The sequence below is a fragment of the Hyaena hyaena genome, unplaced genomic scaffold (genome assembly GCF_003009895.1).
Source record: "Hyaena hyaena isolate Hyena2069 unplaced genomic scaffold, ASM300989v1 scaffold_409, whole genome shotgun sequence".
Classification (NCBI taxonomy): Eukaryota; Metazoa; Chordata; class Mammalia; order Carnivora; family Hyaenidae; genus Hyaena; species Hyaena hyaena.
The window spans coordinates 657,838-678,355 of NW_024081046.1; the positions used below are offsets into that span (position 1 = coordinate 657,838).

Consider the following 20,518-nt stretch of genomic DNA (forward strand, 5'->3'; position numbering starts at 1 on the left):
CTCGAGCCAGCCCCCCTCGCCCTGCCTTTCTGGGGAGGGTGTGTGGTTTCGGGACTGAGCGCTGGAAGCAGCTCTCCATGAGAGAGCCGGCCGGGGGGCTTGGAGCCCACGTTCAGCCTCGCATCGAGGTGCACACACTTGTGCGAGTCCATGCCACCCTGGACACGGGGACCACCAGCCTGTGTCCCCGTGGCCGCCTGTGGCCAAAAGGGTGGCTGCCCACGCCTTGCCTGGCAGCAGGCAGGCGCTTTCCTTGTGCCTGTAAAGCTCCTCCGTGACCCGTGGAGGGCCGTGGAGACAGGTTTGGGAGTGCGGCCAGTGTGGCCAGAGGGGGTGGCGGGTGCTCCCCAACACTCCCAGGTGCCCAGCGCGGCTCACTTAGCACACGCTGGCAGGTGGGTGCCCTGAGCCATTTTGTGGGGGAGGACGCTGGAGCCCAGAGAGGTGTGGGAACTTGCTCAAAGTCACACAGCTTAATAAGGATTCAAATTCTAGATTTGAACTCAGGAAGTGTGGCTTCCAGGCCAGCGCTCTTAGCTTCGTGCTCCACTGCCTGGGCAGGGAGCTGTGACGGGTGAAGTCGGGTAAGCACGATGCGTAACAGCACCGTCAAGGGGGCTCTTCACCCACCCAGTCGTGCTGCGCCGTGACTAGAAGTGTACGTGCACGTTACACACGCCGTCTTCCACCTTCCCTTCCTGCTCCTTCTGACGCCTCCTGGCGGCTTGACTGTGCGGGGCTGGCGCTCGTTGCTGCTGCCGAGGTGGGGCCTGGGGCCGTGTCTGAGCGGCTGCGTCAGAGACCAGGCCGCAGCGAGCAGCCCAGGGCCGTGTTCCCTTTTAATTATTTGCTTGGGACGAGTCCCTAACCAGACGCAGCTGTCGCCACATGTCCATGGGGCAGAGAGACCCGCGGGGCAGTGGCCGTGGAGCCTGAGAAGCGCCGAGCGTGGGGCCCACAGAGGGGAAAAGGGGCTCAGAGCTCGGGGAGTAGGTTTGACGTAGACGGTGTTTGTAGAAAAAGCCCAGCGTGCACAGTGGCGCGGGTGGCATCGGCCGCGGGCGACTGTGTGGCGGGGCCGGGAGTCACCCTCCAGCCGGGAGGCGTGCGAGGGGTCCTGGCGCTCTTCTTCCGGACTCTTGTCTGTGTTTAAACCGTGTAAGGATCAGTTAGTATGAGCTTCCTTTCTATTTGGTATGTATGATTGCAAAAGCTAGCATCTGTTCTGGAAAAGCCGTAGATAAGTCATGTCTCGAAATGTGCTTAGTTGACAAAACCTTGTCTTTTCTTTTCCCTGGAAGCAATTGCATCTTCAAAGGAATGCCCTCTGCGAGATCCCCACAGACTTCTTTCAGTTACTGCCAAACCTGACTTGGCTGGACTTGCGCTGCAACAGGATTAGAGCCCTTCCTTCTGGGATTGGCGCTCACAAGTAAGTCATGCGCTTCCAGACTCTGAAGAGCCTCCTGGTTTTCAGATGCCTGGCTGCCTGCTCTTTCGCTGCTGAGCTCCTACTCCTGGTTCAGTTTTGATTTCAGCCAGAAGCATTCGATGCTATTTTTAAAGCCAGCTAGGAGACGCGGTGGCTGAGGGTACCAAATGCACGTAACCGTAGTCGTAATTTAGGATATTTAATACGACAGAGAACGCGGGCAGCCACAGTGCCTTTGCTGGGCACCCATGAGGTCCTGGCAACCACCTGCTTCCATCTCTGGCTCTCACCATGTGAAGCTGCCGGAAGGTCAGAAATATGGCTCTGACCTTCTGACAACCAGCCTGTCTGCTCCTGAGGCCCCCTACCACCCGTGTATCTATTAGTTTTTGATAAATAACAAGAAATTCTTTCCATTTTGGAGAGTTGGAACCCCCACAGTCCTGTGGCTCTGATTCCGGGGATTTCCTAGCGCTCCCACTTCTAGAACAAATGCCTCGCCTCCCTCCCTCCTGCTCACGCGGGCCTCCCCCACGGCCAGGGGCCCCAGCCTGCTGTCCTGACCTTGGCGCCTCCGGCTCCCGCATCTTCTAGGTCCGTGTTTCCTATCCTTTTGAAAACCTTCTGGTAAACCTTATAGGCTCTCCTCTCATGCCAGCGCTTCCTGGGCGGAGGAGAGCACGTGCGTGGGCCCTGGGAGCGTGTGCCCGGCGGGCCCGGGGGGAGCGCAGGGGGCAGGCGTGGCGCGGACGTGTGAAAGAGGCCGCCCCGCTCACGGGCCCGGGCTGCCGTGCGGGGTTCCATTTTGAAGGGGCTTGGGAATCACAGCGGCTTTGAGTGGAGGGGGTGTGACGTGGCTTGGCCTCGAGGTCACTCGGTGAGGGGGGCGAGGGTGGTCACGGGAGGCCAGTTAGGAGGCCGTGCAGCCGCCCACCGGAGGCGGCCTGGGCCAGGCTGAGAAGGTAGAGCGGCGGGTGGACTTGAGGGCAGGCGGGGTTCCGGTTGGTACGAGGTGTGGCCGGAAGAGAGGTGTCCCGGGGCGACCCCGGTTCTGATGTGAGTGACCATGTGCGCAGACGGCCGCGGGGGCCCCTCGCGGCAGCAGAGCGGAGGCTGTAAAGGCCCTTCACTCGCCCAGAGTGGCTCACTGTCTACAGAAGTATTTGGTAAGAAGTGAATGTTTGTCACACGTAACAGTACGAGAACATCTCTGTGAATCATCTGTGCCTTTTCAGGCTCTGCAAGGAAGCCCCCCACCTCCGATGACGAGGCGGGGGCGTCAGAGCCGGGAGCCGGCTTCCTGGAGTTCTGGGGTTGTCCGGCCTGGGAGTCGTGCTGCTGGACGCACCGGGGCCCTGGCTGCAGCCAGGGCCGCGCCCGCCCTGTCCCTTCCAGCTCCACGACCTCGTGAGTCTTCTGAGCTGGTGGTTTGGGGCAGGTTGGGAAGGAAGACTTTGTTCTTTCCAGGGTGACTCATCTTTTGTGTAGAGGGTAATTTAGTGCTTTCTGTCCCTAAATTGTGGCATTAGCACAGTTGAGGAGAGGGTTTGCTCCTGAGAGTGTAAGCAAATGAAAGCTTCCTCCCAAAGCACTGCTCTTTCTTCTAAAATAAGCACACAGTTCTTTGATTTTGCCAGTCAAAGCCAGCTGCTTAATATTGTTTAAGATATAATTTTGAATGTGATTTATAGCCCATTATATCATTAAAATTAGATCAGCTTGTCAAAGAGCTGTAACATACTAATCAGAAATGGTAAGTAATTATGGGCTTATTAAAAACCTTAAACTTTCCAAAAAGCCTAATTAAAGCAATGCCAGTATTAATGATCCCCCCTCCCCCACTGGCTTGGCTGTGTAAGTGTGCGAGCAGAGGGAGAGAAATTTGTGCAGCAGGGTACACACCTCCTCGGGCAAGCCTCTGTGATGCGCGCGTTCAGTGGAAGGTCTGAGGAATCGCCCGTGGACGACTGACAGATCGCAGGGGTCAACATTTGTGAATCTGTTAGTTAACGTGAACATGAGAATGTTCAAACCTGTCGTTGCATGAGGTGGGGACGTCCCCCGTACGCTTCCGTGGGGAGTGGTTGGTTCCCACGGTCCGCGCCCCTGTGAGCAGGCAGGGGGCGGGGACGCAGGGACGGGCCCGGTGGGGGTGTCCAGGGCACTGGCCGCCTGCTGCCTGGCCTGCGGGGTCTGTCTGTTGTGTGGAGAGAAGGCACCGCCCCATTCTGGGGCCGTTTTTGTGCCACACGACTGAAAGGGGCTAAACCAGAACCCTGTGGTTGAAGTGATAGCACTGACGTGACTCGCTCTGTGTACGTCGAGAAAATTTAATGTATAAAGTCAGTCCCTTTCAGACTTCACGTGATAAGGAAAACCGAGAGAGTGCACGGAAAGCAAATTGTGTAACCCTCGAGCGACCTGATTTTCCCTTGGGGTTGCCGGGCGGGAACTTACACTTTGTTGACCTGGAGGGAAGAGCTCCCACTCGTGTGTCTGTGATGTTGTCTTTCCACTTTCAAATCCTGGGGACCCTGGCCGCAGTTGTCATGTTGGATTTTAATGTTTTCACCCTTCAAGGGGGATGGGGCTTGAGACGGCCTCCCTCCACCCACTGCAGGGATTCGCTTATGGGACTTGTGGGTGCGCTCGGCCGCTCACCTCCACTCTGGGTGGGGGGCTAAAGGCGTGGGACATGGGGTGGCCTGCCCTCCAGCCCCACGGTCACTGGCTGCTTTCCTGCGTCGCTGGGGGCCCGAGATAGAGGAGAAGGCGGGTGGGGGCTTTCCTTCAGGGGTTCATGAGGCCATCCCCATCGGGGCAGGCGGCCGTCCCACAGGGTCAGCAGCCGCGTGCCCAAGACGCCGGCCGGCCCTGTGCAGCAGGGAGGGAGTGGAGATTCAGCAGAGCAGCAGATTTGGCCCCTCTCCACAGATGTCTCGGCGAAGCCCTGGTGACCAGGATCCAGGGGGCGCGGCCCTGCCCTCTCCCTGGACGCCCAGCCCCCAGCCTGGAGCCGTGAGCCAGGCCATTTGTGGTCTTCTTATGCCAGATCTCAGCTCATAGTCCCTACAAAGTAAAAGAGGAAAAGAAATGGATCCCCAGTGTATGATTAGCCTTCAGAATTACATGTGAGGGGCGCCTGAGTCAGTCAGTTGAGCGTCCGACTCATGATTTCAGCTCAGGTCATGATCTCACAGTTGGTGGGTTCAAGCCCTACATCGGGCTCTGCGCTGATGGCGAGGAGCCTGTTTGGAATTCCCCCTCTCCCTCCCTCTCTCTCTCTCTCTCAAAATAAATAAACCTTAAAAAAAAAAAAAGAATGACATGTGGAAAACAGAAGAAGCATAGTATGATAAAAGGGGAAAGGTAGAATTTAATGTGAAATACTTCTTTTTCCATATCATTCAAATTAGTAACTGTTTAGTGGGCTCCTTGTATCATGTCTCCTGATGGTTCGGTTCGTGAGAGGTTTCGCAGGGGCTGTTACAGGTGTTGCGTGGAGGAAGGGGTCCGGGGTCCCGCGCACGGAGAAACGCCCCTGACGCCGAGTTTCCGTGTCCGAGACCCCAGCTGAGCGGGGTGCCGTGTGGCGGGCTCCTGGCGCCTTGACTGGGGAGAACTTGCTGGCAGAGCCCCTCAGGGTGTGAGTCTGCCTCAGGGGACCTGGGGGTGTGGCCAGGACACTGGGGAGTCGATCCCCCTGGGGACCGCAGTGCCCGTCGCTCCCGTGGCTGTTACAGCTCAGGGAGGGTACTTCTGATGACACTCGTGGGTAGAGACCAGAGGCTGCCGGACACCCCGAGGGACGGGCGCCCCAACGGAGAGTCCCCTGGCCTCAGATGTCCACTGACGTGGGAGCCTGGCAGATGCTGAGACTGGGGGCCACCTTAGCCAACGTCCGTGGTCTGCACATGGGCCACGCCGTCAGTGTGTGGGCCCACGCGGAAGCCATCTCTCTGGAGAGAAGGGAGAGGAGAAGACTTGACAGTATTTTAGGGACGGTCATTTGATTTTCTGCTTTTTAAATGATACATTTTTTGTTTTATTTTAAAGGCATTTGAAAACTTTGCTTTTAGAAAGAAATCCCATCAAAACGTTACCTGTGGAGCTGGGTAAGTATTCAAACAATACAATAAAAGCTGGTTTTAAAATACTGCCTTTTTAAGTTAGTGGAACCTGTAATGGAAACATCAGGCAGGTCGCAGGGGGCGAGCCAGCTGCTGTTTACAATCGCTTCTACTTCTGTCCCCCCCACCCCCCCGGGCCGGACACTGCAGCTCGCCGGCCGCTAATGCTGTCACACGCATTCTCGTAGGAAGCAGGCCACGTAAACACGGGGAAGGAGGGAGAAAGCTGCCGCGCTTGGTAGGCAGCACGCAGCTTGGGGGTGCGGTCCCCACCACATCTGTCCTTCACTCCCCGGGCTCTGCGGGTCTGGCCTCGCCTTCCCCTCGCTTCCTGGAGGGTTCATGGCTGCTGCTGGCTGCTCCCAAGCAATGTCTCAAGGGCCTCCTTTTGTAAGAAAAAAAGTATTTTGTATTTGCTTAATACGCAGCACTCCTGGTAAAAGTCTCTTCACTCTTTCCTGAAGATGCAGCTTTCCATGTGGTATCGTTTTTTTTCAGCCTTTAGGTTTCTTAAAATCAGCCTTGACAGACTTTTAATTGTTATGTTTCCGGAAATGTCTCTATTTTGCCTTAATTCTTTTTTTATATAAAAAATGTTTTAATTGTATTTATTTAATTTGAGAGGGAGAGTGGGGAAGGGGCACACAGAGGGAAAGAGAAAGAATCCCAAGCAGGCTCCGTGCCACACGGGGCTCGAACCCACAAACTGCGAGATCATGACCTGAGCCAAAATCAAGAGTCAGATGCTTAATAGACTGAGCTACCCAGGTGCCCCTTGCCTTAATTCTTTTTTTTTTTTTTTTTTAATATTTTTATTTCTAGGAGAGAGAGAGAAAGACAGCGTGAGCAGGGGAGGGTGAGAGAGAGAGGGAGTCACAGACTCTGAAATACCTTGTCTTAATTCTTAAAGGATATTGTTGATTAGAAATACGGGTTGAGAGGTATCGGGTGGCTCAGTCAGTTAAACATCTGACTTCGGCTCAGGTCATGATCTCACGGTTCATGGGTTTGAGCCCCGCGTCGGGCTCTGTGCTGACAGCTCGGAGCCTGGAGCTGCTTCAGATCCTGTGTCTCCCTCTCTCTCTGACCCTGCCCCGCTTACTCTCTGTCTCTCAAAAAAAATATATATATATATATATATTTTTTTTAAAAAAAAGAAATATGGGTTGAATTTGTTTCATCTGGGACTTTAAAGAAGTCCCACTGGCCTCAGGCCTCTGAGGTCACTCATTCTTTGTCCTCCTTTATGAACTGTGTTGATTGGCTTTGGTACTTTCAAGATTTCTCTGTATCTTTGCTTTTCAACACTGTGACTCTGGGGTCCTTAGCTGTGGTTTTCTTTATGCTTATCCTACTTGGAGTTTGTTGAATTTATTCAGTTTTGAAATTGACATCTTTTTACCAAATTTGAAAATGATTTTGGTCATTAATTCTTCAAATATTTTTCTGTTCCGGTTTTATTTATTTTTCTGACCTTTTGTTATTGTCCTACAGATTGCTGACCTTCTGTATATTTTAAAAAGTCATTTTTCTGCTTTTCAGAGAAGATAGGTAAATATCTTCAAGTTCATGAATCTTTTTCTGTCATCTCCAATTGGCTGTGAAAATTGTCTAGTAATTTTTTTCAGATACTGTATTTTCAGTCCTTGGATTTTCATATTTTAAAAAATAGCTTCTATTTTTCTGCTGAGAATTATTTTTTCATTTAGTATAAACAAAGTTTTCCTTTAATAATTCTTTGAATTGTATCTTGGACGTCGTGATAGAGACACTGTAGAGATTCTGGGTTCTGTTATCTTCCTCTGTAGAGCAGTGGTTTTTTAGAAATAGGTAGTTGAGTCAGGAGGACTAAGACCCCACACGCGGTCTCTCCGGCGTCGGGCAGCAGGTGCGGCCATGCCGGGCGCGGGAAGCTGAAGCCCGTGCCAGGGGGTTGCACGCGGGGCGTCTGCACAGAAATGTCGGGCCCCTCGGTGGTCATCTGTCCGCCATGCACCACTTCACTCTCTGGCTGCTGCGGCGGCTCCACGGCCTGTCCTCTGGCGCTGGGAGTCATTACGGCCACACGGGTTTCCGTCTGGTACAGCCGCCCTGCGTGGGGCCCTCCAGGCCTCCCGTGAGGCAGACGGCCATACACACGGTACACACGTTGTGTCTTTCTCTTCTGGAAGCTGTCATTCCCCCGCTAGCTTCTGCCTGCTTTTCCTTTCTGGCTTGCCTACGGGCGGTTTGTGTCTCCCGGGTTCTGCACACTGGTTTTCTGCAGGGAGTTAATCTGATCGGAGCTGCACCAACAGTGCGGGAAGCAGTTTTCACTGTGTTGCATGTGGCCTTATTTAGTGGCCCTCTGAATGCCATGCTGCTCGTCTGCGGCCGATGAGGGAAGCAGTTTTCACTGTGTTGCACGTGGCCTTATTTAGTGGCCCTCCGAACGCCATGCTGCTCGCCCGTGGCCGACGACCGTCGGCCGAAGTCAGACTTCCACCACGTTTGGCCCCACTGCCTCCTCTGTTTTGTGTTGTTTTCATAGATTTCCCTTTACGTCTTGTTATACATCCCACAGGCCCATCTTAAACTGTCAGTATTTACTTGTATTTTCTTACATGTTTAACTTCGTTTCTCAAAGTTCCTGCTTTCACCCGGGATGACTGTCTTGGCACGAAGATCTCCCTTAAGTAGTATCATCTCTTTTGGTAATGAATCCGTCAAGTTTGGTTTCCTAAAAAGTCACCTTTACTTTTCCCATCATTTTTGGAGGCTATTGGCTGAGTAGGGAACCTAGGTTTCAGAGATGTGTTCGCTACTTTTAAAATGTCTTTATTGTCTTCTGGCTTCTAACTTGTGCTGAAAAGCCAGCTATCAGTCTTGCTGTTTTCCCTTTAAAACCGACGGATCTTTTTTTGTCTGGCTGCGGAAACTCCTCTCTTTGTGTTTAACTCTCAGCAGTTTACCTGCGGTGTGCCCGGGTGCAGCGCTCTTTGCCTCTACTTTATTTGGGGTTCACGGAGCTTCTGGAACCTTTAGTGAGGTCTGTAATCACAGCTGGAAAACCCCTGGCTAGTGACATTGTTTCTGCAGCCTGGCTTCCTGCTCATTCTTTCTGCTCGGCTCCTGGGCCTGCCCTTAGCCTTGGGTGGGGTTGGGATTTCCTCTCTGTCCCATGGGCCTTGAATACGCCCTTCTTTTCCTGTCCCCGAAGGTCCCCCGTCCTATTGTTTTGTGTCCAAGCCCTGTTACCCTGTGTTCACTTGCCTTGCAGCCCACAGGTTCTGTCCTCTGCCGTGGCACCCCTCATTCCATCCGGGGCATCAGCTGGACTTAGACTGTGCGTGTGACAGGGGCGTGGAGTCACTGACCACTGCGGGGACACCTTCCTCTCGTTCCTGTTCTCGCAGGGCCGTCTGCGTGGCTGCAGGCACTGGATCCGCAGGTGTCTGCCGTCTGCCCCGAGCGTGCTGCTCACTGGACTCTGGCCCCCACTGTGTGGTCAGAAGTTGCTCCCGGGCCCGTGTGTGTGATGACTCGTTGCTCTTGTGTGCTTTCCAAGGTCGGTTTTCTGTGTCTTCTGGTGGTTTTGATGTTTCCAGGCACTACTGCCGTTGAGCGATGCCTATGTGGGTTGTTGAACTTCCGGATGCCACAGCGACGTCTGTTAGCAAACTGGAGGCACGTGTGCTCTGGTTTCCTCAGAGAGCGTTCCACGCCCCACTCGGGTCATCCGTGGCTCTCGTTCCACGCATGCACACCGCTGTCCGTGAGGGTGTCCGTGTGCCTCCACAGTTCTCCCGGGCTCCTCGTGTTTCTCTCCAGTCGCCAAGCTCAGTGTGTCTTCTGCCATCTCGTGTTTGCTGTTGGGTCCTCTAGGCGACTTCTACCCGGTCCCCGGAGGACTTTCCACCCGGTGTTTGCAATTTCTACTCCGGAACTACTCTGCGGTTCTTTCTTACAATTTCTGGTTTTGTCGACATTCCATCCTTGTGAGTCATTTTACCACATTTTTCTGTAATTATTTAATCATGGGTTCCTTCATTTCTTTGAACGTATCTGTGACTGCTTTGAAGTTTTTGTCCGCCAATCCAACACCCGAGCCTACTTGGCGACGATTTCTAGTGACGGCTTGTTTCCTGGGGACGGACCCGTCGTCCTCGTACGGGTTTTGTTGTTGTAAATAGGCAATTTAGACGATGCAGCAACTTTGTGTTCTGATTTGTGCCTGAGGGCCGCTATTGTTGCTTCTGTTCGTTTTATGTGATTTATTTCCTTTTGTAATGAGCCAGGTCTTCATCTGTGCAATCTGCCTCCACTACGGTTTTTATTACAGCAAACCTCAGATGTCCGTTGTATCATTTTACCCCAAATTCTCAGTAGGATTTTTATTGCACAGACAGTATTCTCTCCTCCTCGTTTCATTCTGTGGAATGAAAGTTTGGTTTCCTCCCCTGCAGGGCACGTGACCACACTGAGAGCCCTGAACCTGAGACACTGCCCCCTGGAGTTCCCCGCGCGCCCCGTCGTGCAGAAGGGCCTGGGCGCCATCCTGGCCTTCCTGCAGGCCTGCGCCGCGCAGCAGCCCCCCCGCCGAGGGCCGGCTTCTCCAGGTTGGTGGGACCATCCCTGCGCCAAACTGCATTAGAACCGAAGTTAGTGCTTGTTAAAACCGGCACCCGGGGAGCCTGTCTCCCCGTCAGTGGTGTCCCAGCGAGCACGCGGAGCCTCACGTGGCCTCCGCTGGACGCGCGCTGCCGTCGGGTCCGGGCCGACCTGTCAGAGCCGTGTCTCTCCTCGGCATTGTGTTCGCGGGTCTGCACCCTCCGCGCCCCTCGCAGAGCCCGTCTAGGGTGGGATCCGGAAGGAGCTCGCCGGGTAAGTGGAGTGAAACCCCTCACCAGCAAACCCGGTGGTCACCTGCTTCAGGAGACGTCGGCCCGTCCGACAGCTGTTTCATGACGGGAACAATGAAGGGCCCTCACTCGTAGGCAGGGAGCCGGGGCCTCGCCACTTTTTTGGTGTGTGCTCGCTAAACATCTGACCCCGCGTTTTCAACGTGCGGAGCAGCCAGCAGGGTGTCCGCACTGGCTCACGAGATAACTTACCCGCGAGGGGGCGCTGGGGCTCCCCTCAGACAACGTGGAGTTGTAACTAATGCTCACCAGAAAAGTGAGCGCCTGAAAATGTGCTTCAGAACGTCTGCTCCTTCGCTACTTACGTCGTAGCTCCGAGGTGAAGATGCAGAGACTTGAAGCAGCCGTGGTACTTACAGGTGTGACATGACCCAGGTGTGTGGGTTACTGAGTCCACCTTGGCGAGCGGCAAACGTACGGAACGGCCAGCTGATGTGCTTCCGTCATCTTTATCCCAAATCCAGACAAAGGGCCCGGAGTGTGTAACCGTAAACGCTGATTGTATTTGCAAAGTATCTTAGTTTATTTCCCCCAGAAGCAGCTCCTGGGTCAGGATTCAAGGGCCAGTCGTTGATTTGGGAGGTGATCCTGGTGGCAGTGTGGAGGCGGAGGCGGGGAGGTGCGGAATGGGGGGCAGCAGAGGCGGGGAGCCCTCACTGGGCCTCAGCGGCCACAGGCAGCCCGTCGGGTGCCGCCCGCGCCACGCGCACCCTGGCTGGGTCAGGACCCGGCTCACCAGGGCCTCCGCGTGCATGTTGACATTTGTGTGGGGTCCCTGCTGGACCCGGCCCGGGGGTGACTGCACAGCAGAGTGGGGGTAGAGCACGCGGGCTCCCGCACCAGCAGTGCTCAGGTAAACGGAGGGCTTCTCCCAGGGGTGGGCACCCAGTCCCCAGCCCAGCGGGAGGGCGCTCATGGGCCGGAAGAAACGCCCAGGCGCAGACGTGCAGGTGCTGGTAGGAGGCGAGACCGGGTCTGGGATGGCGGGGGCCCAGGGCACGAGGTGGGCACCCCCAGCTCCATGCCGTCTGCCTGTCTGCTGCCCACCTGACTGCGAATCACGAAGGTCCTCATCTCCCCAGAACTATACCGGCTTCATCTCTTTCTTACGCCCCAGAGTCCAGTGCCGTTTCTCAGGATGCCGAGATACAAAGTCCCTGTATTTCACATTAGAACCTAAAGCCAGAAAGTAGTCTCTGTCAGCACGACCTGTGACCCCACCCTGCCTTGGGGGGGGCTGCTCGTCCAGAGCAGATCCGTCCACCAGGGGACAGTGGAGCCTAATCCTGAAGGCAAGAATATTCCCGGCAATGGGGCGCCTGGGTGGCTTAGTCGGCTGGGCGTCCGACTCTGGCTTGGGTCATGATCTCGCGGTTCGTGGGTTCGAGCCCCACGTCGGGCTCTGTGCTGACTGCCAGCTCGGAGCCTGGAGCCTATTTCAGTCTGTGACTCCCTCTCTCTCTGACCCTCCCCTGCTCACCCTGTCTCTCTCTCTCTCTCCTAGAAATAAATAAAAATATTAAAAAAAAAAAAAGAATATTCCCGGCAAACTTTCTTTGAAGTAATTTACCTGGAGGCGACAGCGTGTGGGGTCGATGACAGTATTGCCAAACAAACAGCGGGCACACGGGCCGACAGTTAATTAGAAATAAAGATATTAAAAGGCCTGGGGTGGGGGACACAGAAAAGTGTGCTTTCTCTGCATAAACTGACATAAGAGAGGAAGGGCCGCGGGGCGGAGGCAGCTGGGTCATGGGGTCCTTTGGCTCCGGGGTTGGGGGGTGGGGGTGGGTTGAGGGCCTGCCCAGCAACAGCGCTGTGCCTCCCGGTGACTCCACCGGCTGCTGCAGAGCCCCCAGCGCAGCCCCCACACCCCCTGTTGTGTTTTTCTGCAGAGCGCGCGCCCCGTGAGGACGCCCGTAACCCTCAGGGTCGGAAGGGGAGGTTGACGGAGAAGGCGAACCGTGCGCCTCCTGCTGCAAAGCTGGCCCCGAGTGAGCTGTGCGAGCGCGCCGCCCCCCCGGACGACTGGCCGGGCGAGGAGGAGATCCGGCGCTTCTGGAGGCTGAGGCAGGAGATCGTCGAGAAGGAGCGGGCGGGGGCGCTCGCCCGCCAGCTCCTCCCCGTGCACTTGCCTGCGAGCCTCAGGGCGGCTCTGGACGCAAAGGACACAGAACATTCCAGCCCCAGACACGGTTTCAGGTAAAATTTCAAACCCGGTGTGATTTCTCGATCTTCCCAGTGTTGTGAGACCATTTCTAACGGTAGCGTCTGTGCCTGGCCGGCGTTTGTTCCGCGGCTGCTAGAGCGCGGGCCCCAGGAGCCACACAGGCCCTGCGTGTGCGTGTGCGTGTGCGTGCACACGTGTGTAGGGAGAGACAAAGAGAATTCTTACTGGTGAATATAGATCGTACGCTCACACGAGGGGCTGGGGCCATTCCAGGGGCACAGAGATGGGCCCCCGGGGGTGCACAGAATCCTAGCGGCCACCGTGGTCTGTGGCGCTGCCCCGCGGACAGCAGGGACGCATGTCCAGTGCGTCTGCAGCGTGTGGCCCAGCTCCGTGGGGGGTCTGTGAGGAAAAGCACGTCCGAAAGGCTGGAAGCGGGTGGAAGCTTCCTTGGGGAAGGTGTTCAGGGCCGCCATGCTGTTCCTCCCCCTGTTCTCGGGTTTGAAAACGAGGGGAAAAATCTGCAGTGTGGTTGACCGAGTCCACCCCGGGACCCCGAGGGTCTGGGGGCCCGCAGCGGGGGCCCGGCCGCAGCCAGCTCAGCACTGGGCCAGAGGCCCGCCCGCCCCCCCCCCGCCGCCCTCCCCGGTTCCCCGTCTGGTCACGAACAAGGAGGAAGCGTCCTCCCGCCTCCTCCCGTCTTTCCGCTTCCCAGCCGCCTGGAGCCCTCGGAGGCAGGCGCCCGTGGGCGTCCGTGGGCGTCCGTGGGCGTTCGCCGTCGGCCCTGCTCGCACACGGCATGTGTCTGTTCCAGTGCGCGCCGTCCGCGGGGCAGCGTTCGCCGTGGGCTCCGTGACAGTGGAGGGAAGATGCCCCCCCCCAGCAGCGTCCTGCCCGCCCTGCGGGTGCCGCGAGCGGGGCTGCCCGCCAGGAGAGCCGCGGAGCAGAGGGCCTCGGCCCCGACGGGACAGCGCAGCAGGTGAGTGGCCTGGGGCTGGGCCTGCCTCTCTCCTGGGGACGGCTCTGGTCTTGGCTCATTTGGAGGCTCCAAGTGCCCTGCGTCTGTGTGGGCACGGGCCTCGGGGGTCATTGCTCTGTGTCCGCCCCCCCCCCCCCAACCTGCCTGCCTTCTCATCTTTTTCTCGGATTCATTATTCTTTCTTAGCCCCTCCCTCCCCTCCTCCCAGTCACCTGGCTCACAGGGCTTTTCTAAGGCACTAAAGACTTGCTCACCCGAGCCTGGGGGGCTCAGTCCGTTGAGTGTCGACTCTTGGTGTCGGCCCAGGTCAGTATCCAGGGTCGTGGGATTGAGCCCCCCATTGGGCTCTGCGCTGAGCCTGGAGTCTGCTCGGGATCCCCTCCCCCTCTGCCCTTACCCCACTCACACACGTGTGCACGCGCTCTCTCTCTAAAGAATAAAACTTAAAATAGAAAACACACGCGCTCGCCGATGCAGCTCACTCTTGCCCGACTGGGGCCTGTCCTCACCGGCTCCTCTGCCCTCCAGCTCCGCCGACCGCCCGTCTCCACCGCGCTCCGGGCCCCGGGAGGCCGTCCAGCACAGACCGCGTCCACAGAACCCCAGCGCCCCTCACCTCCTGCCTGGGTTTGGCCAGTGGGGGGCCCCCGCAGGAGGCCAGAGAGGAGGAGGAGATGGGGGACAGGGTCCGTCCCCCGGGACCCCCCCAAGTGAGTGCCGCCCGGGTCCTGGCAGCCGCTCCGTCGCTCCTCCCCGGGGCTCCTGCTCCGCCCCTGGGGCCGCCTACCTCTCCCCGTGTGAGTAAACCCTCCTCCATCCGGAAACCCCGCCGAGTGAGTGTAGTTTCTCTCGGGTCTCACGGGACAGACAGTGGTGCGCCCACATCCCCCCCAACACCGGACCTGCCGATGGGGCCCGGCCCTTCTGTGGAAGGAGGGGCTGTCAGGCTCTCAGAACGGGCGAGGGCACCCCAGGTTCCCACCCTGTGCTGCCGTCCCGACGGTGATGTGGGCTGATGCCTGGAGTCCCGGCCATCAGGGCAGGTCACACTGGCCATTGGCCACAGGTGCCGGACAGCCCCCCTGCCGGAACTGGGACCGGAACTGGCACCCCCAGGGGCCCCCAGAGAGTCCTTCAGCTGGAGCCCCAGCCGCCGGACAGGTAGCCCCCAGGTCCAGGTGAGGGCCAAGCACAGGCGGCCTTGCAGGGCGGGTCTGCAGCCCCATCTGGAGCAAACGTGCTCCCCCCCGCCCCGTGTGCCCCTCACCTCTCACGCGCTGCAGGTGGGTCCCCCTCCCCCTCCCTTCAGGCCCCTTTCTTGATAGTGTTTTGTGACATGCGGCCAACCCGCCCTTCTGGACTCCACGCCTGTCCCTCACTGTCCTGTGTTCCTGTGAGTCCTGTGATCCAGACAGTGTGCAGGGAGGTGGCACTTGTGGCTGTGGCCACCGTGGCGTGTGGCCGGGAGGACGTGTGCTTCCTCCCTCGAGGTCGGGCCCGAGCGGCGCCCAGGATGCTGCACGGCGAGGTGGGAGGAAGCTCCTGAATACCAAGGGCAAGTGAATGCTCCTTCCTGGTTTCTCTGCCGCGGGCCTGGGCTGATGTTCTGTGGCCTCCGTGGTGACAGTGTGCAGAGTCCTGTCCTGTGGCTCAGGCTCAGCACAGCCCCGAGGACCCCTGTCCCGTCACCTGGTTACCTGCGCAGGCCTCTGAGTGCCCCCCCCAGTCTCTCCAGGAGTGGGTCAGAGGTCGTGGGCACTCAGGTGGGCCCCTCCCCCAGGGCTACAGCGGGGGGCCAGGTCGCGGAAGGTCACAGCTCTGTTTGGAGCCGCGTGTGGTAGAGAACAGAGAGCCTGGCTCAGCTGGCAGGGCGGCTCAGGAAGCTCCCGGGAGGGGAGAGGGGGCAGGAAGCAGCCTTGCAGGGGAGGGGGGCTTAGGGAGAAGAGAGCTTCCAGACTCCAGAGTGTGAGCTGGGTGACGCCAGGGCCCGGTGAGGACTCGCTGGGACACCCCCCCGCCCCCGAGGCTGCAACCACGGGGCCTGATTCTTTCCTTGGTTCAGAAATCCCACAAGCATTGGGTAGCACCGCCCACTCCGAGAGGCGGATGGGGAGTCCAGCAGCCTGGAGACACCCCGGGGGGGGGGCTGGGGACAGACAGAGGAGGCTCACCCCTAAAAGTGAACCTGGGGGCGCCTGGGGGGCTCAGTCGGTTGAGCGTCCAACTCTGGGTTTCAGCTCAGGTCGTGATCCCAGGGTCGTGGGATCCAGCCCTTGGTCAGCTTCTGCACTGCGCATGGAGCCTGCTGGGGATTCGTCCTCTCCCTCAACCCCTCTCTAAAAAAAAAAAAAAAAGAAAAGGAAAGAAGAGAGAGAGAGGAAGGAAGGAATTCCAGTGCCTGACTCGAGGCCTCAGATCTAATGGGGACTGTGAGGCCTTTGACGTCCCGCTCGGCCAGGGCCGCGTCTTCCGGGGTCGGGGTCCCGCTGCCTCAGCCACGGGGGCTGGGGGGCTGGCGCCGCAGGGCCGGAGCAGACCCTGCCTCCCGTGGGGGGGGGGTGGGAAGGGGTTTGGAGGAGCCGTGCTGGGGCTGCTTCTGCCCCCCCCCAACGGGCGCGTGTCCTCTGCAGAGACCAAGGAGCACCCCCGGAGTGGCGGCAGCGCCCCCGGACCGGAGGACGGCCCAGGAGGCCCCGAGCAGGCGCCTGCCTCCGCTGCGAGTCCGGTACGAGGGCGGCAGCAGGAGGGGTCTCTTCCGGGCCGGGGGGGACCAGACGCTCCGCACCAGGCTGGGGGCCAGGCTGCCCTCTGCCCGTGGGAGGCTCGCGGCTGGGCCACCAGCGCCACCCGGTGGGAGCCTGTGTCCGGTCCCGCCGCCGCCTCAGGCCTCCCGCTCTGCCTCTGTCCGTTTACACAGAGCGCCCGTTGGTTACGTAAAAAGAAAAGACACGTGGAGCCCTTTTATCCAAGTGCGGGGTCTTGGTAGGATGCCCACATTCCTGATGCTGGCACGGTCGGGGTCGGGGCCCACCTACTGGTGAGCACGGCGCTGCCCCCCTCCCCGGTCCCCAGAGCACGGCGCTGCCCCCCCCGGGTCCCCAGAACACGGCGCTGCCCCCCTCACTGGGTCCCCAGAGCACGGCGCTGCCCCCCCCGGGTCCCCAGAGCACGCGTTGGTTACGTAAAAAGAAAAGACACGTGGAGCCCTTTTATCCAAGTGCGGGGTCTTGGTAGGATGCCCACATTCCTGATGCTGGCACGGTCGGGGTCGGGGCCCACCTACTGGTGAACACGGCGCTGCCCCCCTCCCCGGTCCCCAGAGCACGGCGCTGCCCCCCCCCGGGTCCCCAGAGCCCGGCGCTGCCCTCTCCCCACCCCGGGTCCCCAGAGCACGGCGCTGCCCTCTCCCCACCCCGGGTCCCCAGAGCACGGCGCTTCCCTCTCTCTCCCCCGGGTCCCCAGAGCACGGCGCTGCCCTCCTCCCCCCCGGGTCCCCAGAGCACGGCGCTGCCCTCCCCCCCGGGTCCCCAGAGCATGGCGCTGCCCCCCCCCCGGGTCCCCAGAGCACAGTGCTGGCCCCCCAGGTCCTCAGAGTTCCAGGCAGAGCCAGGGCTGTGACCACACCCTGCACACGGGGTCCATTCGCTCATGCCCGTTACCCGTGCTTCTCCCTACGGAGACCTTGGGGGAGACAGGAGAGGGGGTGGTTCCCACGTCCTAGACCCTGAAGCACCTGACTTCCCTGCAGACCCTTAATGTCCCTTTACCGTTAGAGTGACATCTAAGCCACAGCAACTTTGGAAGAAGTGGCGCTTTCTGCCTTTTGCCGTGTGGCCTCGCTGGGCGGGCTGCCCTCTGCTCCCTGCCCGGCATGCACGCCTGCCTGCGTCACAGGCGTCGCGGTATGTCCTCCGTGTCCCGTCTTGTCTGTCACCGCCCGAGTTTCTGTGCACATAAACATTCAAGATCCACGTACCGTCACTTCAGGGGCGAGAAGACTTGCACGCTCACACCACTGGCTCTGCCGCCCCCACCCTGGCCTCTGGCGGCCGCCCCCCACCGAGGCCCTGGTTCTGTGGCTCCCGGGCTCCCGGGCGCTTTGCTGTGGGGCGCAGACCCCTTCCCTCCACCAGCCCCGCCCTCCCCCGCCCCCGTCTGAGTGCCACTGCCCAGGGCCGCCCCTGGTGCCGCCCCGCTCTGGGAGGGCAGGTGCCCCGTGTCCCCTCCAGCCCCTCTCCTCGTGGGGTCCCCCCTGACCAGCAGGAAGCTGCTTGTGTCCCGCCATCTTCCCTGGGCCAGGCGTTCCCAAGGCCAGCTCTGTCCCCAGCAGCCAGGCCTCACCATCTCTGCCTTGACCCCGGGGTCGGTCCAGTGGACAGTCACGCCCAGTCCTCTGACCCCGGGTCCTCATGGCTCACAGGCACCCCTCCAGGTCTGCAGCTCCCGACCGCCCTCCTCACCCCGTCGCCCCTCGCCCTCCAGTGCCCTCCAGAGCCTTCTTGTCATCCTACCTAGGCCCTCTTCTTTGCACAGGGCCTTTGCACAGCAGCTCCTCCCCTTGCCCACTGGGCCCTCACTTCGTGCATCCTCAGAGCATGTGCACAGGCTCCCGGGCTCCCAACCCCCCTCTGGCCAGGAATGTGCTGGTGCCATCCTCCCCCACCAGGCTTCCCACTCGGCCAGGCTCTGGCATCTCGGGCCAGCCCTGCGGGACTCGTGGTGGCCTGTGCCAGGGTTGCCTGCTGCCCTCAGCCTGCCCTGCCAGTGCTGATCGGGGCGGCCTGGTGCGGGCTCCAGGTGGCGGGCTCAGGGCCACCAGGAAAGGTGCCCGAGTCAGGCCAGACTCGTCGTCTGTCTAGGTCCTGAGTGCACATGGCCCCTCAGCAGAGCCAGGTCCAGGGGGCGCCTGCCCTCTGCCGGCTGAAGGGACCCCTCCCGGCCTCTCCCCACAGCACGCAGGCGGGGTTGTTAAGACAAGAGACTGCTGAGCCCAGGGTGGGGGGGCGGGGGGTGCCGGCTCTCATCCGGCTGGTGGCAAGGCTTGGCCGGTGGGCGGAGCTGTGTTTAAGCACCGATGCGACGGAGGCTACAGGCTGGCGCTGCCGTGCTAGACTTCCTTCTTTAAGGCGGGGGTAAAATACGCACATCACGTGAAATGTATTATCTTAACTATTTTTCACCCCACTGGCAGCCACCCCCGCCCTCCGTCCCCAGGACTCTCCCGTCCCCCATCAGACACCAGGTCCCCATCCCCTCCCCCGCCCTGGCGCCCACTGTCTGCTCTCTGTGTCTGTGATGGTGACGGCTCCGGGGACCTCTCGAGGGTGGGGTCACACCGGGCCTGTCCTTTGGTGTCTGGCTTCTGTCACTGGGCATCGTGCCCTCGGGGCTCGTCTGCGGTGGGGGGTGGGGAGTTCCCTCCCGCGAGGCTGGGAGACGTTGCGTCATGTTTCTCTGCTCGTCCACAGTGGACATGCAGGTCCCCCCCACCTCTGGGCTCCCGTGAATCGTGCTGCAGTGAGCACGGGGTGCAGGTGTCTTGAGACCCGCTTTTAGTTCATGGAGGGGCCCACCCAGAAGTGGGGTCCTGGAGCTAACTTCTGTTTGAACAGGGTTTATTCTAGTGGGAAATACAACATCCACGATACTCTGCGAGAAGGTTATCCTGTTGCGTATAATTTGTGGACGACATGGAGATCTGCGTATAGTCACTGTTGTGTTTTACAGCATGGAAACCTAAGAATATTTGTATAACCTGGAGTGACAGAAAGCCTCATAAATCAAATAGGAAATACAGAATTTTTGGAACTACAAATAGAAAATTTTAACTTCAGGGTGCCTGGATGGCTCAGTCAGTTGAGGTTGTAAGTTTCATCTCAGGTCGTGATCTCCTGGTTGGTGAGTTCAAGCCCCATGTCAGACTCTGTGCTGACAATGTGGAGCCTGCTTAGGATATTCTCTCTCTCTCTCTCTCTCTCTCTTTCTCTCTCCTCCTCCTCCCCCCCCCCCCCACTTGTGCACGGTCTCACAAAATAAATAAATAAACTTTAAAAAAAGAAAAAAAAAGAAAAATTTCTAGATGGCCTAAGATACCATAATCAAAGTCAAAAGATACAGGCTGACACTTGTATTGGGCCGGGGCTGCTGTCTGCGGTCTGAGGGACTGCCAGCGGGCTGTTTCCGATTAAAGAACTGAGTCGGAAAGTGGGCAGAGGTGGACAGGGGTCCCCGCGAGGGAGCCCCCGTGGGTACAGACAGGCTGGAGCTCCGTCTGCTCAGCGGCTGTGGTACCATCATCCACTGGGGCCACGCCTTCCCAGCCACCGCGGCCACTGCTATTGCTGCAACGGGTTGGAAAATATCTAAGTTAAAAATACAAGCTGCTTTGAGCTCTTGGTAAGTGTGCTTTAGTGCACCCGTCCCACTGCCGGCGTCCGCAGAGGGAGACACGCGCCTGTGGGCGCCGCCCCACAGCGACCGTGGCCACGTGGCCCTGACCGTGGCCAGCACCGCCGTCCTCCCTAGGTAGGGGCTGCGCGTGGTTCTGTCCCCAGGCGGGCGGAGGGCTGGCGGCCTGCAGGGGGCACCACTGCACCTCCTGTCCGTGTGGGCCCCGCTCTCAGCAGAGGACGGGGCGCTGGGGGCGTCTTGCTCCTCAGTGTTTTGTGCTGATCACGAACACGGCTGGGGGCTGCTTTCCGAATCGTTCACTCTTAATAAAACCAGCAGTTATATTCCTGACTTTAGAGAACACCTACTGAATTTATGTTTGTTCTCTTCCTGTTGGAGTGGCGTTTAGGGGCCCTCATGTGAAAGTGTGCCGGCTCCCACCCTCCCTGGCTCTCCCCCTCCCCCCTCCCCCTCCCTCCCCTCCCTCTCCCCTCCCTCCCCCTCCCCCCTCCCCTC

At 59.0% G+C, this 20,518-nt stretch overlaps 1 protein-coding gene across 1 annotated transcript in view; it reads left to right on the forward strand.

The window, feature by feature from the left end:
* LRRC27 (leucine rich repeat containing 27) overlaps nt 1-20,518 on the forward strand; it is a 33,331-nt gene that overhangs the window by 3,096 nt on the left and 9,717 nt on the right. The window contains 5 exon segments of the mRNA XM_039252421.1: nt 1,302-1,432; nt 5,489-5,547; nt 10,008-10,160; nt 12,359-12,665; nt 13,349-13,612. Coding sequence (XP_039108352.1) covers nt 1,302-1,432; nt 5,489-5,547; nt 10,008-10,160; nt 12,359-12,665; nt 13,349-13,612 — 914 coding nt within the window.